This window comes from Neophocaena asiaeorientalis, unplaced genomic scaffold (genome assembly GCF_003031525.2).
Source record: "Neophocaena asiaeorientalis asiaeorientalis breed wild unplaced genomic scaffold, Neophocaena_asiaeorientalis_V1.1 scaffold30, whole genome shotgun sequence".
Lineage (NCBI taxonomy): Eukaryota > Metazoa > Chordata > Mammalia > Artiodactyla > Phocoenidae > Neophocaena > Neophocaena asiaeorientalis.
In genome coordinates this window covers 7,943,645-7,958,842 of record NW_020174923.1, presented here as the reverse complement: position 1 = coordinate 7,958,842, position 15,198 = coordinate 7,943,645, and the positions used below count along the sequence as shown (strand labels likewise).

The 15,198-nt window shown below is 52.8% G+C and overlaps 1 protein-coding gene and 1 long non-coding RNA gene across 2 annotated transcripts; one reads left to right on the top strand and one right to left on the bottom strand.

Moving 5' to 3' along the window:
• The first annotated feature begins 53 nt into the window (after positions 1 to 53).
• On the top strand, positions 54 to 11,754 carry LOC112410428 (uncharacterized). Its single transcript, XR_003005431.1, has 3 exons — positions 54 to 260; positions 376 to 407; positions 11,191 to 11,754. It is a non-coding gene; the product is annotated as an uncharacterized LOC112410428 (long non-coding RNA).
• PRCD (photoreceptor disc component) lies at positions 10,636 to 13,645 on the bottom strand. Its single transcript, XM_024761044.1, has 4 exons — positions 13,572 to 13,645; positions 13,215 to 13,283; positions 11,108 to 11,182; positions 10,636 to 10,709 (listed from the first exon to the last, which is right to left on the bottom strand). The coding sequence occupies exons 1-3, from the start codon at positions 13,643 to 13,645 to the stop codon at positions 11,161 to 11,163; spliced, it is 165 nt and encodes a 54-aa protein (XP_024616812.1). The 3' UTR covers positions 10,636 to 10,709; positions 11,108 to 11,160.
• Positions 13,646 to 15,198: the final 1,553 nt, after the last annotated feature.

Here is a 15,198-nt window from a genome sequence, read left to right as displayed (position 1 = left end):
AGAATAGTGTAATGCCCTCTGCTACTCCTGAGTGTTGATTTTCAGGTAATCACCCCGGCTTCATTTTTGAAATAACAAAAGGGCAAAACAACAACTAGAGTCAGAGCCAGAATCTACACCTATTTGGAAATTGGTTTAAACTTGCAAGACCACGAAGCCTTTTCTGTATTACCTTCTCCCCATGCTCATCAGCCCTCAGCGATGATCTCAGTGGCATTTAGTCTGGATTAAATTGTTCTGTATATGGTAATACACCGTGGGTACGTATTTTCAAGTTACGACATTTGTTAATGTTTGCCTCCCTCAATTGGATTGTGAGCTCTTCAAGGCAGAAGTCTATTTTAATTTTTTTTTTTCTTTTTAATTTCCTCACAGGCCTAGTTGGTATTCCACTGCCTCTGCTCACAGTAAGTACTTCACAAATATCATCATTAACTTAGCAACAGCTTCTATCGTGTGAAATTGGCCCTTACGTTGCTCTGTCTTACCCTTGAAGACAGATTATTTTGTGTAATACTGAAAGAAAGAATGGGGTCTCTCCCTGCAAACTAAATTCCTTTCATCTCAGACCCTGAGTGCGGAATTTGCCAAAAGCTGCTTGTGTGGAGGCAGGTGATCGTCAGGCAAAACAACGATGATAGCTAACACTTCGTAGCACTTACTGTGTGCCACTCACTCCTTGAGTACTTTAATTAATTATTAATTAATTAATAATATTAATCAATTAACGATATTAATTCGTTTAATCCTCACCACTGCACAGGGCAGTGCATTATCACTACCCCCCTTTTACAGACGAGGACACAGAAGCGTTGAGAGATGATGTGACTTGCCCCAGTTCACACGACTAGTAACTGGTGGTGTCAGGGTTTGATCCCAGCCTGTAGAGTCTGTGCTTTTACCACAGTTATACTGCACCGTGTGTGTGTATATATAAATGGATCTTATATATAAGGGTTTTTGGTTTGGGGGGAAGGGGAAGGAAGAGGGATTTTGTGTGTTTGCATGGGTGCTTAGGGAGGAAACTGGGGGAGAATGATGGGCACCTGTTGCACTGTTTCAAGCCACTTTCTGGCAGGAAGAGTGAGGGTGAGAGCCTGCAGGAGCTGATCGGTGAAAGGCAGAGGCTCTGGGCCCTGGCAGGTCTGTTTTGGGTCCCAGACTAGTTGCCACCCAGTGTGCAGTGAGGGCCATTTGTCGCAGCTCGAGAAGGGCCACTGTGCCAGAGGCCACAGTGTAGCTTTCACACCTGACAGGGCACTTGGTGGAACAGCAACAGGCTCACGGCGGATGGCAGCGTCACTGGGCTGCTGGGCTGTGGCCAAGCGGCCGGAGCAAAATGCAATGAGAGGCCTTGTGTCTGAGCACGCGTCAGGTGCACTGCTTAGGCAATCCAGAAATAACTGAGAAAGACTTCAAAGAATGCACCAGAATTCCTGAATGAGCTGGCAAGGGCTCAGAGCTGTTGAGACGGAAATGCTAAGGCCAGTGTGACTTCATTTGCACTCGTTGCTGGTGAGGTCTAGGACGTTTGAGTTTTACATTATTCAAGGCCGGTGTAGACCTCTATTTATTACACAGAAAGAGTCACACAGTCTAGTGATAAGTGACAGAAGTAGATCACAAGCTGAACAGGGCAAGAGTCCCCAGGGCCGTTCAAGGGACCTCGACTCTGAGCGCAAAGGGGAAATCTGGTCGGCTGGCCTGCTGTGCTCAGGCGGTCAGCTCACTGAGTTCCAGTCACTGCTAGGATTTAAGACATGGTATCCGAAACCCACATATAGAAAACAGGGTCTTTAAATATTGAGGTGAATTTCTTAACCTGAAAAGGAATCTTTAATTTTATTAGTAAAAGCGTGAGGAGGGTAGGTATATCCCAAGCAGCTGGCTGCTTAACTGGGAGCAGATGCACCAGTGATATCCCGGGAAGTTCACCCGTGTGGCAGGCACTCCTAGTCCTGCAGCTGTCCTTCCTCTGTCTTACAAACAGCAGAGCTACTGGGCAAGCCCCTGCCCTGCCCAAAGGAGTGCATCTCGGCCATAGAAAGCTATTCCCTTTGCCAGGAATTGTTTCAGGAAAGGGTCTGCGGCACAGTTCTGCCAGGTTTGGGAACGTTTACTAGTTTTTAAAAACAGTAGCCTCTCTTCCGGCTTTGGGACATCGTGAGGAGATGCTTGAGAGCACCGAAGCCATCTTGTATCCGTGACGCCTGTTTCCCAGCAAGAGCAGAAGGTCTGTGGTGGCAGAGAGGAGAAAAGAGCATGAACCCTTGAAGATGCTTTTGAACTGCTGGAGAAACCAGTCCCCAAACCCCCTGCCTTCAGACCTTTTGTTTAATTCAGAGACACGTATTTTTACATGTTAGTATTTCTGAATGTGGGAGGCATCTTTTGAGCAATGGCATCTTAGGTTCAGTGAAATACAGAGTGTGAGATTTAAGAAAGAAACCACCGTGTTGTTTAAGCCGTCTCAAGTTGGGTGTTCTGTTAGAACCAAAATCATCCTGGGCTTCCCTGGTGGCACAGAGGTTAAGAATCTGCCTGCCAGGGCTTCCCTGGTGGCGCAGTGGTTGAGAGTCCGCCTGCCGATGCAGGGAACACGGGTTCGTGCCACGGTCCGGGAAGATCCCACATGCTGCGGAGCGGCTAGGCCCGTGAGCCATGGCCGCTGAGCCTGCGCGTCCGGAGCCTGTGCTCCGCAGCAGGAGTGGCCATAAGTGCCATCACAATGAGAAGCCCGCACACCGCAACAAAGAGTAGCCCCTGCTCGCTGCAACTAGAGAAAGCCGCACGCAGCAACAAAGACCCAACTCAGCCAAAAAAAGAAAAAAAAAAAATCAAAATCATCCTAAATGATATGATCGACATTTTCCAAAATTTTTTTTTTTTTAATGATTATTCTCTGGAAGGATGGGTCGTGGTAAAATAAAGACAAACTGACACATTCAAATTACCAACCTGAAAAAAAATAACAGCTGGTGTCTAGTGTTGACTCCGTGCCAGGCACTGCTCTAAACACCTTTTTTTAAAAACCGCTTTATTGAGATCTGAGTGACATACAACAAGCTGCCCATATTTAATGTAAAAACTTGATGATTCTAAGCACCTGCACTTTGCTATCTCATTTGACTCTCACAACTGCCCTGTCATTATCCTCCCATTTTGCAGCCAAAGTGCAGAAAGATGAAAGTCATTAGTAAGTAGGGGCACTGAGAGCTCAATCTAGCCTCCAAACCTATGGTCTTAACTGCTGTGCTGGATTTCCTGGAAAAATATGCTATGACAGTGGATCATGTTTTGTTAACTCTGGTGATTTTAATTCACCCAGCTAGAAAGCCCATCATAAAAGCATAGAGGATGTTTTTCCCTTCAATTTCTCAGGACTGTGAAAGAGGGCCACAAATCCTGTTCAGCAGAAGTCTGGGACCACTGAACATAGCTTTAACTTCCTGGAGGAGAAGAAACAGAACAACAGGAACCCTAATTATTGAGAATGGATGACCTTGGGTTGCGGTGGATTCTTTCCTGCGTTGACCAATAGCACACATTTCACTCGCCTGCTCGGAGGATCTGTTGCCTCTCATAAAATTATTACTTAATGGGTTTTTTAAAAAATAAGTGAATTTGAAGAATAAGTAATATCTCATTGACCTCTTCTGCTGTTTTCTGGACACATCTCTCCTTCCCAGAAACCCGGCCTTCTCACAACTGCTGCAGCACCTTTGCTCATGCTGTTTGTTTCCTTTGCGTTGACATTTCCTTCCCTTCATCCTTCCCTCTGCGTAGCAATTCCCAACTCATGCTTCAGTACCCCCTTGAGAAATCTTACCTGAGGTGCTCAAGCAGTCCCCTAGCTCTTTCCTCAGCATCCACAGCAGGCTGGTTTAGCACACGCTCTGCTGATTCGAGTTGAGTAACCCCAAGCAGATGACTTCACCTCTCTCTAAGGTTCTTTATCTGCAACAGGCAGAGGCAGAGGCTCTCCCAAACCCCACACGACGGTCTTAGCATTGTGCGTGCCAAGTGTCTAGCACGCCCGGGCACGGGGGAAGCACTCAGTAAGCGGCACTCTTATTATGTGAACATACATACTTCTTTTAATACTCACTGTTTTATGATTATTTGTTTTCGTGTCTGGCTTTTCTACTAGACAGCAAGGCAAGAGTCAAGTCTTCGTTCTTGTTCTTTTTCGTTTTGTTTTTTTTTTTTGAAACTCTTTAAGTCATCTTTTTTGAGGTGTAATTTACATACAATAAAATGCATCCATTTAAAATGTACAGCGCAGTAGTCCAATAAGGAATACACCTATGCAGCCACGACCCCATCATAATTTAGAACATTTTCATCGCCCGGAGATCCCCTTCACACCCTTTTACAGTCAAGTCTCCATACAACCCCGGCCCCAGACAACCACTGGTCTGCTTTCTGTTACTGGTGATTAGTTTTCCCTGTTCCAGAATTTCATATAAATGGAGTCATTCCGTAGGTACTCTTCTGTGTCTGGCTTCTCTCAATTACCCGTGTTGTGGCTTAGATCAGTAGTTCATTTCCTTTTTAATTACTGAATATCATTCCATTGTATGAATATACCACAACATTTTTATTCCCGTGCATGTTGGTGGACCTTTGGGCTGTTTCCAGTTTGGAGCTATGATGAATAAAGCTGCAATGAACGTTTTTGTACAAACCTTTTTGTGGACATAAGTTTTCATCCCTCTTAGATAACTGCAGGGGAAACTGTCAAACGGGTTTCCCAAGTGCTTTGTGACGCTTACACTCCCCCAGTAACATATTACAGAGTTACACTTGCTCCACACCCTTACCAACACCTGTTATGGTCGGTCTTTAAGCCATTCTGGTAGGTGTGTCATAATATCTCATTGTGGTTTTAACGTGCATTTCCCCGTTGACTATCACGCTGAACATCTTTCTGTGTGTTTGTTGGCCCTATGTATACTTTTCTGTGAAGTGTCTGTTAAAACCCTCCCTTTTTGTATTGGCCTATCTTCTTATTGAGTTGTGAAAGTTCTTTATATATTCTGGATACAGGTCCTTTCTCAGATACTTGCTTGGGAGATATTATCTCCCAGTCTTTCCAGTTTTGATCAAGTCCAGTTTATCCATTTTGCTTTTATGGTTAGTGCTTTCTGTATTCTATTGAAAGGATTTTCCTTTCTCCACTGAATCACCTTTGTCCTGTCTTTGGATCTCATTGATCTGTATGTATGTCCTTTGGAAAGCCCCCCACCCAGCACCGTCTTGAACTCTCATCATGTCTCCTCATCCTAGTGAGACCACCGTGGTCTGCATGGTCTGCCCTCCCCACGCCGCAGGCAGGGAACTGTCTGAGGCAGATGCTGAGGCAATCATGAGGTCACTGTCCTGTGTGCTGTGCATTGTCAATGTCTGTTTCTTATATTTTGCTCAGTTTTCTGGTTGTTTGTGGCAGGAAGTCTTAATTCATTTCTGCATCCACAGTGCCTGGCACACAGACACTCCATGAATGTCTGTTGAGTGAGCGAGCCCTTGTTAGCACCTCCAGACACAGTCCACCAGAGTCTCTTTTTTTTTTTGCGGTACGCGGGCCTCTCACTCTTGTGGCCTCTCCCGTTGCGGAGCACAGGCTCCGGACGCACAGGCTCAGCGGCCATGGCTCACGGGCCCAGCCGCTCCGGGGCATGTGGGATCTTTCTGGACCGGGGCACGAACCCGCGTCCCCTGCATCGGCAGGCGGACTCTCAACCACTGCGCCACCAGGGAAGCCCCAGAGTCTCTTTTGATTGGGAGAAGCTGTGGAGCCCCCAGAGGTCATCTGGTCCATCCCCTGCATCTTAGTAGACAGTTCTTTTCCTGAGGATGGTCATTAGTCCTTTACGTCCCCAGCGCCAGGCCGCCTGGGTTCAACACATGCCTATTAAATGGGGAGATTGAGGTCCAGAGAAGGAAAGGTCAAGTGACCAGGCAGTGGCTGGGCTGGCAGAACTGGACCTCCCAGGCCAGGATCTTGGTCTTGTACTAACCAGCAGGGCAGGCACTGCCTCTTATCGCTGTCTCATTCCCAGCACCTCACACAGGATTTGTACATTGTAGGCTCCCAATACGTGCTTGTTAGATAGGAGCAAGTGAATAAATGGAAGAGTTTCCTCTAATACTTAGTTTAGCTGGCTTCTGCGTGTGATGTTATGTAGGCGTGTGTGTGTTCACAGAAGGATAGGACTGGCCATTCCTACCCAGGCTCGTAGGTCATGGTCATCAGTAACTCTTTTTCTTTTAATTTTCTCTCCACCCTCTAGGCTTAGTCCCCACTAGGGGGCATGTGCATTCCACAGAGAGGGTCTGCAGTTCTAAAGTTCCAGGACTTGTTTCCAGTTTGTCCGTGGATCCCTCTTGAAGCTACCTCCTTGGTCCACATGCCCTGCGCCCTCCCCCTGCAAAAACAAACAGCTCCCCCCTCCTCTAGCTCCGCCTCCAGCTGGGCCGCTGGCTGCCATCGTCTCCCTCCCAGGGGCTCTGCCCTGGTTGAAGGAGGTAGCAGAATGGCAGTGGCAGTGGCTCTCAGTGCTGGCCTCGCCGTCTGTCACCCCTGCCGGTGGCCACTGCTTCCTCCCTGAAGGGGATGACAGATCCTGGAGGGGCCGCTCTCCTCCTTCCCCTCAGCTGGTAGACAAGGACTGGCCTTTCAGAACCCAGAGTCTGGTCCGCCCTTGAACCCCAGGTTCCTGAAGAGAGAGCATGTGAATCACCCTGGCAAACCCCGCCCGGCCCACCTGCAAGGGCACTGCCGGGGTGAGGCCGCAGCTCTCGTTCCTTGTGCCTGGAGGACGGTCACCCCGGGCTTTCCTCACAGCCCCCGCTCTAGACTCAGTTCCTTCCTCCCCCAACAGCCTCACAAGCTTTGGCATCAACGTTGCCCAGGCACAGGTCCTGGCTTTGCCACCCCTTGAGTGAGTTCTGTGAACCTCACTTTCCGTATTGGGTAAATGAGGTTAACAGCAGTTCCTGCCTCATAAGTGAGACAATGCTTGTGAGTAAAGCTCTCGGTGCAGCGCCTAGCACGGAGTGAGTGTCTGAGACCTCTTAGCCAGTACTGATAACATGAGTAGTATCATCGTCTTGATGCTCAAGTAAACCTTAACATGAGCCACGTGGCTACTCTCCTCCTTTTGAGGCTCACAGAGGAGCATTACTGCCTCTAGCTCAAGGTCTTGGGCTTCTTCCTAACAGTGAGGGCCCTGCAGAGGGGCCCTGGGAGCCTGGGGGAACCAGTTGGGTCCCCTGCTGTTGTGCTGTGCCATTGTGCCAGCCTCCAATAGGCGCCGTGCGCCCCTAGTCTAGGACCGGGCCTGTGCTCTCTGCCCCTGCCCAGGGCTATCCTGCCTGTAGACACTCGGTCACACGCTTGGGATGGGCGGGTACTCTCCCCGGTTGCATCTGCACCCTAGGGTCATGCCAGGCAGCTGCAGTAGCTGCTTCCCTTGCTCCCCCGCCCCACCCCTGGCGCCTCATTAGCTCTCTGGTCGTGTCCCAATCTCCAGGAGAGACTGGCAGCGGCCCTGAGCTGCAGCCACAGAAGTAGCAGACAGCACCTCCCCGCTCGCTCCCGGCTGCTGCCCTCGGCCACCCTGCAGCTCCGAGCAGGCTTTTCCCTGTCACTCAGGCTCCCATCAGTAGGGAGATTAGCATTCAGACGGAGGATGGAAAAGAATCAGGACAACCACCTCCTGTCTTCTCTGGGAGCTGAGATTCATTCGGAGAAGCAAAGCTCGTTGCGGGGAAGGTATCCAGGCCAGGACCCTCCCACTGGAGGTTGGGACAGGGTTCCAGATACCGAGAAGCAACAGCGGTGCACTCTGGTACCATCTCACTGGGTGCTGGGTCTTACTAGGTGGCCCCCACCCAGAAGTTCCACCCTCTGCTGTCCTCTCATTTGTTTCAGAGTTGCCCGTTGCCCAGCTGGTGTGTATGTGGAAAGACAGGCCAGGAAGGGCTGTGGGGAGGGGGTGAGGGACTCTAGCTGTTCTGAGCCTACTAACTGTTCTGAAATGACTAACTCTTCAGTAATTGACAGTTTATAAACACAATCGCACTAGCTTACATATATTGAACACTCACTAAACATGGTAAGCCCTTGACACGCACTGTCTAATTTAACACTACAATGACCCTGTGAGAAGGTTTACTGTTATCTCCATCTCATAGATGAGGAAACTGAGGCACAGAGACGTTCAGTAACCTACCCAAGGCCACAGAGGTAGGAAGTGGTGGCGGCGTCAAGATTTCAACCCGGTGCTCTGACTCTGGGCTCCTCCCTCTTAGATCCTTTATCATTATTTCATAACAGCCCACACCCCGGACCAGGAGTGACCCAGCTCTGTCTCTCGAGTTGCCCTTAATCCCCCCATCCTGTTATGGTCAGTCTACCAAGCCCCTGAACTTTCCTGCTCCCATTTCCAAGCAGCGGCTCTTTCCAAGGAAATGGGACAGGAGAAGGACTCAGCCTTTTGGGAACATTGGGTCCACCCCCAGCATGCGCTTCCTACCAGCTGCTGTGACAGGAGATGGTGGGCCGAGGAAGGGGCGCCTCGGTCCCGGGCAGCCTCCCGTAGAGGCTCTCTGGGCCGAGGGTGGCAACTCTCTGCAGTAGAAGCTGCCGATGTGCAGACTGTGCGGAGAGCCCAGGGGTGGGAGAGCCCTGAGAAGAAGAGGCGAGCGTGGGCCGGGCGTGTGGGGAAGGTGTAAACACAACCTGCTCCCACCGAAGCCAGCCTGCTCCCGGGGGGAGAGAGCCCCTCCCGCCCAGCCCACATGGCACCCCGGCTGCCAGGGCCTGGGCAGCCTCCAAGCCCAGGCAGACACATCCCCCCACCTCCAGCAGCCCCTTCCTCTTGCTTTCCCTCCTTCCATCTGGAACCAGTCCCCAGAGGAGCCTTCATCTCCTGAGCAGGCTCTTAGAACAGGGCTGCAAAGGGGTGTCACTTTGTGGATGTGCGTCTGGGCCGTGAGCCAGCCCCGGTGCCGCTAGGCGACCTTGGTCTGACAATTCCTCAGCCCAGTGGAAGGAGACAGGCAACTTGAAAATGGCAGAGAGCGGAGGCAAGGATGAAGTGACAGGAATACGGCAAATAGATTAGAGAATGGATGCATAGATAGGATCAGGGAGTACAGACTGGGTCCCAGAACAGCGCGCTCCGGCCCTCAGCCTGAGAGTCCTGTCACCAGGAAGGCTAATGCCTCCCAGGGAGAAAGACGTGCTGACGGGAGCTGAGAGAAGTGGTCACGAACTCGTGGCCCGCGTCAGGGGTGCAGCTCCTTCCCTTGGTGAGACCCTTCCCTGCCTCTGCCCTGCCCTACTTTGTGAGGCTCCCACAGAACCGCCAGGCTCCCTGCAGCAGCTCCCCCAACTCCCCATCACTTCAGCGTGGGTTCCCCAAGTCCAGTCGGCTGCACCTCACCCTTTCCTGCTGTCTAGAGAACTCCCCCAGCTCCTCTTTCCTGAAAGTCAGGGGCGGTGCCCAGCCGGGCAGAGACCTCGTTGCTACATGGGCAATGGGGGCTGGATGGGGAAGTGAGATGCACGTGGGGGGAGTTTGGGGGGGCTTTGGAAGACGAATGGCTGCAAGGCATTTGGCAGCAGCTGCCTGCAGGGTCTGCGCCTGGACCGCGGGGAGCAGAAGCGGAAATCTGCTTTTCTCTCTGCTCAGGATCAGGCAGGATGGTAAAGAGAGAGAAAGGGCAGAGCAGCTGGGGGCAAAGGAGGCCGCCGCCGTTACTGAGCCGTCAGCAGATGGACGGAAGCAAGTGTCATGCTTTCTCCCTTCCCACATGCTACTGCCCATTTGGGACACGGGCACGCATGCGCGCGCGCACACACACACACACACACACACACACACACAGAAGACACACTCCGAGGACAAGCTGTGAGTTGCTTGCGTCCAGCTGTAGGCAGACATGTCAGCCAGTGGCAGGGTGACCTCTGGGGACCAGGGAGAGGCAAATGTCATAGGAAGTGAGTGCCACCATCGCAAAGTGACGCCACACAGCCCTGGACAAGCTGAGCTGCCAAAGATGGGCGGCCAGGCCAGTAAAACCGCTTCTTCACTGAGCAGCTGCAGACTTCCAGGCGGCTTCAGGGAGGCCTGCGCTGTGGGCGTGAAGAGCATGGGCTCTGCAACCTGCATGTGAGCCTGGGGTCCTCCACTTGCTAGCTGGGTGACGCTGGGCAAATTAGCAAAGCTCTCTGTGAGTTTCCTCATTTCTAAACCGTGGACAATAACATGACCAGCCTCCGTGGGTTGTTGTGAGGGTTCAGAGGAGGGTGAAAGGGCAGCCCTTCCTTTGTGAATGTGAACCATCTCTGTCCCTCAGTTCTGGCGTCTCCTCGCCCCCCACTTGTTCCCTCTTCTAGCCCCGGGCGGCAGGGGTTGCCCCCGAGTTAAATGGGGGGACCCCACTGAGTCCCTCTCTCTGGGCCTCCTCAGAGGAAGGGAGCCCATCCCAGAGCTTGAGCATCTCTGCCCCTCCCGCCTGCCCGGCCAGGCCCAGCTTCAGAAGCCCCAGAGCCAGGGCCTCGGGGGAAGCGCAGACTGGTGGGTCTGGGGGCCGAAAAGGGGAATCTACCTTCTCAACGGCTGCTTTCCCTAGTCTCCCTCCTGAAGCTCCTTCCACCACGGTGTCCTTCGGGGGTGGGGGGCACACCAGGACATGAGCTGAAAGAGAAAACCAAGCCGGGTCGGCTCTCTCTCCCATCCCAGAGCGGGCCCTTGTATTTCAGAGTGGGCATCCCAGAGCACTGCCTCTCCCTGAGAAGTCCTCTAGACAGCCCTCAGGCCCCCAGCAGGACCACCATCCCCAGGCCTAGAAAATGCTGTTGAGATCACATGTAGTTCTCTTAAAACTAACCCTTGCCCTGTGGCCTGGAACATAACAGGCTCAAGGTAGGAGCCGATGCAAGGAGTCCACCCTCCTACCCTTAACCTCCATCGTGACCACAGAGCTGAAGACAGCCTGCTCTGCTCCCACATGGCCAGGCCTTGCGTGCTCTGTATTCTTCCTTTCTTGTCCCCAGCCCTGCCCTCTCTCCTCCAGGCTGCAGCCCCTGCCCTACCTGCCAGCTGATCCCAGGCCCTGGCGCTGAGCTCCTCCTGAAGAGGCGAGGGCTTACTTCAGCGGTTCTTTCTCTCTAAACAGAAAAGAACACGGAGTCAGAAGACTGAAGGATGACCCTCCCACGCTTCCAGCCTTCCCCTTCCTCCTGCCCCCAAGCCTAGCGATTCACCCCACTACTGAGGAACAGCAACACCCCAGAAGCCAATTGGAATTTATGACTGTGGAACCGGAGAGCAGAACTTTCACGTCTACTGCCCCGCTGGGCCAGCCCTCGGTGGAGCCACCATCGGCAGGAGGGGTTAGTTGGTAGGCCAGTTAGCTGGGTCCCAAGGAGTTAACAGGCAACTGCTTCCTTCTGGCAAGGCCACAGCAGACCAGGCCTGGCCAGATGGTCCCAGATTTGGCCTTTTCTCTCCTGACAGGAGGTCCAGGGGCATTTCAGTCGAGGAGATGGACTGTCTGAAGTCAGGGACCTGTCAGTCCCACATCAGCCACAAATTGGGTAGACGACGTTGAGTAAGTCATTTACGTCTGCCTGCCCCTCAGCTTCTTGCTTCATTGACAAGAGCTAGAAACACCTGAACTGCCAAACCTTTGGGGCCATGGAGACTTCCGAGTGAGTTAATGTATGAGAAACCCCTGAGGAAGAATAAAGCACTGATCATATAACAGCAAGAATAGAGCTGGTGTTAACTGAGCAGTTACTCTGTGCTGAGTGCTTTACTACGGTTATCTCATTTAAACCTCACAGAAACCTCACAACCAGTCTGTTATTAATCCCAGTTTACATATGAATAAAAAGATTACATAATTTGCCCACAGCCTCTCAGTAAGAGCGGAGGAAGGATTTAAACTCAGGCTGCCTCGCTCCAGACCCAAACTCAACAGTGAGGACCAGTCAGCATTTGAGGGCCCAGTGATCATCATTTTATACGTGTCAGCCCATTTCACCGGTAGTCGTAATTAGGCACTATTGTGACCCTCTCAGCTAGCCCAGCTATCGAGGAAGGGCGTCACAGAAATGACTCTGCTTCCTGCACAGGCCCTGGGCTTCCCAGGGGGTCTTCTGACATTCCAAACCTGGGGGAACCCAAGGACTGAGAAGTCAGAGCAGAGACACAGAGAAAGACCCAAGTTCTCGGCTTGCCAACCTTGACGTATTTATGGGGCACACTGCAGGCACATCGCCCACACCCTGGAAGAGACGTGGGGTGCACAGGCGAGCGTACATGCTCACTGTCTTAGCCGTCTAAGCCTCCTTTCAGGGGAGTGAGAGAAGCAGTGCCGGGGGCTAGAAGATGCTTCCACAGCAGAGAATATCACTCTTCAGATAGGTCCCCCCCACTAGATGGGCCCAAAGGCACAAATGAACATTTCCAACTGTAGGTGCTTCAGAAATATTTGCTGATTTTTCAGTGTCTTCTTGGGCATAGAGCCCCTATCATCAAAGGACACTAGTCAGCGGAGAAGGAAAAGTCCAGAAGTTTCCCAATCTTCACCCCCGGTAAAGGCCACATGGCTCCAGAATAGGGAAGAGTTAACTTTCTGGCCACTGGAGACAGTGTCCTGCCCGCAGGGACTGCCCAGCCAATGGCACTCAGTGCTGATGATGTCATGCTCCTCCTGCGCCTTCTATTGGGGACTGGACAGCGAATCCTGCTGGAGCTTCAGGCAGCTCCGCTGCTGCCGAGGCTGGGGGGGCGGTGGCAGCGGGCGAGGGAGGGGGAAGGGAAGGCAAGCAAAGCAACGCAGAGCTGCTTCTGCCTCATCCCTCTCTCCACTCCCCCTGCACCTTCCAACAGAAGGGACCCTGGGGACCACCCCGCACTAGGACAAGCAAGGCAGAGAAATTTTGGTCCAGAGGAGAAGCTGAGAGTCCCATTCCCAACTGGAGAAAACAGACATTCGGCCGGCCCACTAGGCATACAGTGAACAGGGTAGCTGGGGTGAGGGGCCAGCGTGGAGCACGCACGCACACACACACACACACACACACACACACACACATACCCACGAACACCCCCGGGGCCTGGGCAGGGACAGGGGACAGCGGCAGCCTCCTTAGCGACACCCTTCCTCCTCCACCCTAGACTCTTCTGCCTTACCTGCCTGAGGACTGGAGGTCTGTTTCCAAGCTGCTGCCCATAACTGCCCCATCTACTCCACTGGGCTCTCTGTGGGAGGGAAAAGAGGCAGGCAGAGCTGTGGGCAGCACCCAGACCCCAGACCCCGCTCCTCTGCAAGACCTAAGCCACATTGGGCTCTGGAACCGGAGGCTGTGGCCAGCATCTTTGAAGGGCTCCAAGTTCCCCCTACTTCGAGGGGGAACCTCTCAGGGCTCCCTGGCAAGTCCCTCCCAGCCTCCCTGGAGCCCAGGCAGCCCCCGCCCGCCTTCAGCTTGACTGTAACCCAGCGCAGTAGTTTCTCCCCCACCCCAGCCCGTGGCCCGGTCAGTTTCTCACGGTTGGACCCTGTTGGCGAATCGGCGGCGCCAGAGCATGGCCAAGGTGCTGAGCAGGAAAAGGGCAGTGCACATGGCTCAGCTGCCCCATCCCCTCCAGACCGCGTCCGCAGGAGAAGGCCAAGATGGCCCCTGCCAGCTCTCCCAAGCCCCTGCGGTCCTTCCTGAGGCTCCTGCGGGCGATGGATTAGGAGGCTCAAGCTGATTAGTGGGGTCAGCAGACCCGACCTTGTGAAGACTGATTGACCTCACTGGACCCGGTTGTCCCCCCTCCCCGTGGCAGGGTAAATTGACCTCAGTCTGTTCTGGATGTAGGTATAAGTAAGCCCTGGGCCTGCCCCTCAAGGGACTTAGAGTCTAGACAAACGCACTGGCAAGTTAAACAAATGACCACCACAGACAGACTTAGGCTATTCACGGTGCCTACAGAGCACTCTGGGAGTTGCAAGCGTCAGGGGAATCTTCAGAGAGGAGCTGGGCTCATCTGTATTTGCAGGAGCTCAAGGAAGGGTGGGCCCACAGACAGAAGACTCCGCCAGGGCTGCAGACGTGAAAGCACAGGGCATGTTCCGGCAACTGGGAGTTGAGTATTGGTGGAGTCATGATGTCACAGGGGAGGCATCGGGAGGGGAGGAGGACAGGGGAAGAATATAGATGATGAAGCCAGAAAGACAAGGGAGGCCAGGGAGTGAGGGGCTGGCTAAGTGGTTCACTTCTAAACTCTGGACAGCCGTTTCCAAATGTTTCTGATTACATACCTTCTTCAGTAAAAGGCAGAATCTAAGTGTGCACTCAGGGAAAGGGATATATGCATCCACTCATAAATTATATACTACATTACTGTGCAAATACAGTCCCGCACCAGAGACATACATAAAACTTGTAAAGGGTGAGATCAAAGTGAATAGAAGCAAGATTTCTCCTACTTTCTGCCCACATCCCAGGGGAACCTCTTGGGCAGCCGTTTGGATGGCCACTGCACTGGCTCTTCGGAAGCTATCAGAGGCGGCCCAGGAAGCACGCGGAGCACAGGCCAAAAGAGAGAACACGGGTCTGAGAGTGGCGTAAGAAACTAAGCCCACACACTCTCCTCCATCTCTCTCTAAGACCCCCAGAAGAGGGCATTAGAGTTTCCCTCCCTCAACTGAGACCTGAGCGGCAAGAGGCCTCCCGCCCAGGATTCCAGTAACGTACCTGAACCCTGGGCTCCAGCAAGGCCCGGAGCTAGGGCTGTGCCAGGGCACTCTGCTTTGAAATAGAATTTTTAAAAATAAGCACGTAAACCAAAGCTGAAGAGGAGAGCCGCCACCTCTTGCCATACTTGAGCAGTGGACAGACTTGGGAAGGGCAGTGTCACCAGGGAGTGTTAGGGAGAACTGGACACACCCCACAAGAGCCATCACATGTGTCACATGTTTCAGATGCTTGCGGCCCGGGTCTGGCCTCAGGCTTCAACTGGGAGTCAGAAGTGGGACCCCCTCCATACCAGAATCGAGCAGCTGCTTGCAGGGTGGGGGCCAGGTGGCTCTCAGAGGCACAGTCCCCACCTCTGGTCCAATCCCCTTCCCTGAGAAGGCCACCAGGACAAGAATTTGTCTCCTCCACCCACAGAACCCCTCCCTAATCCA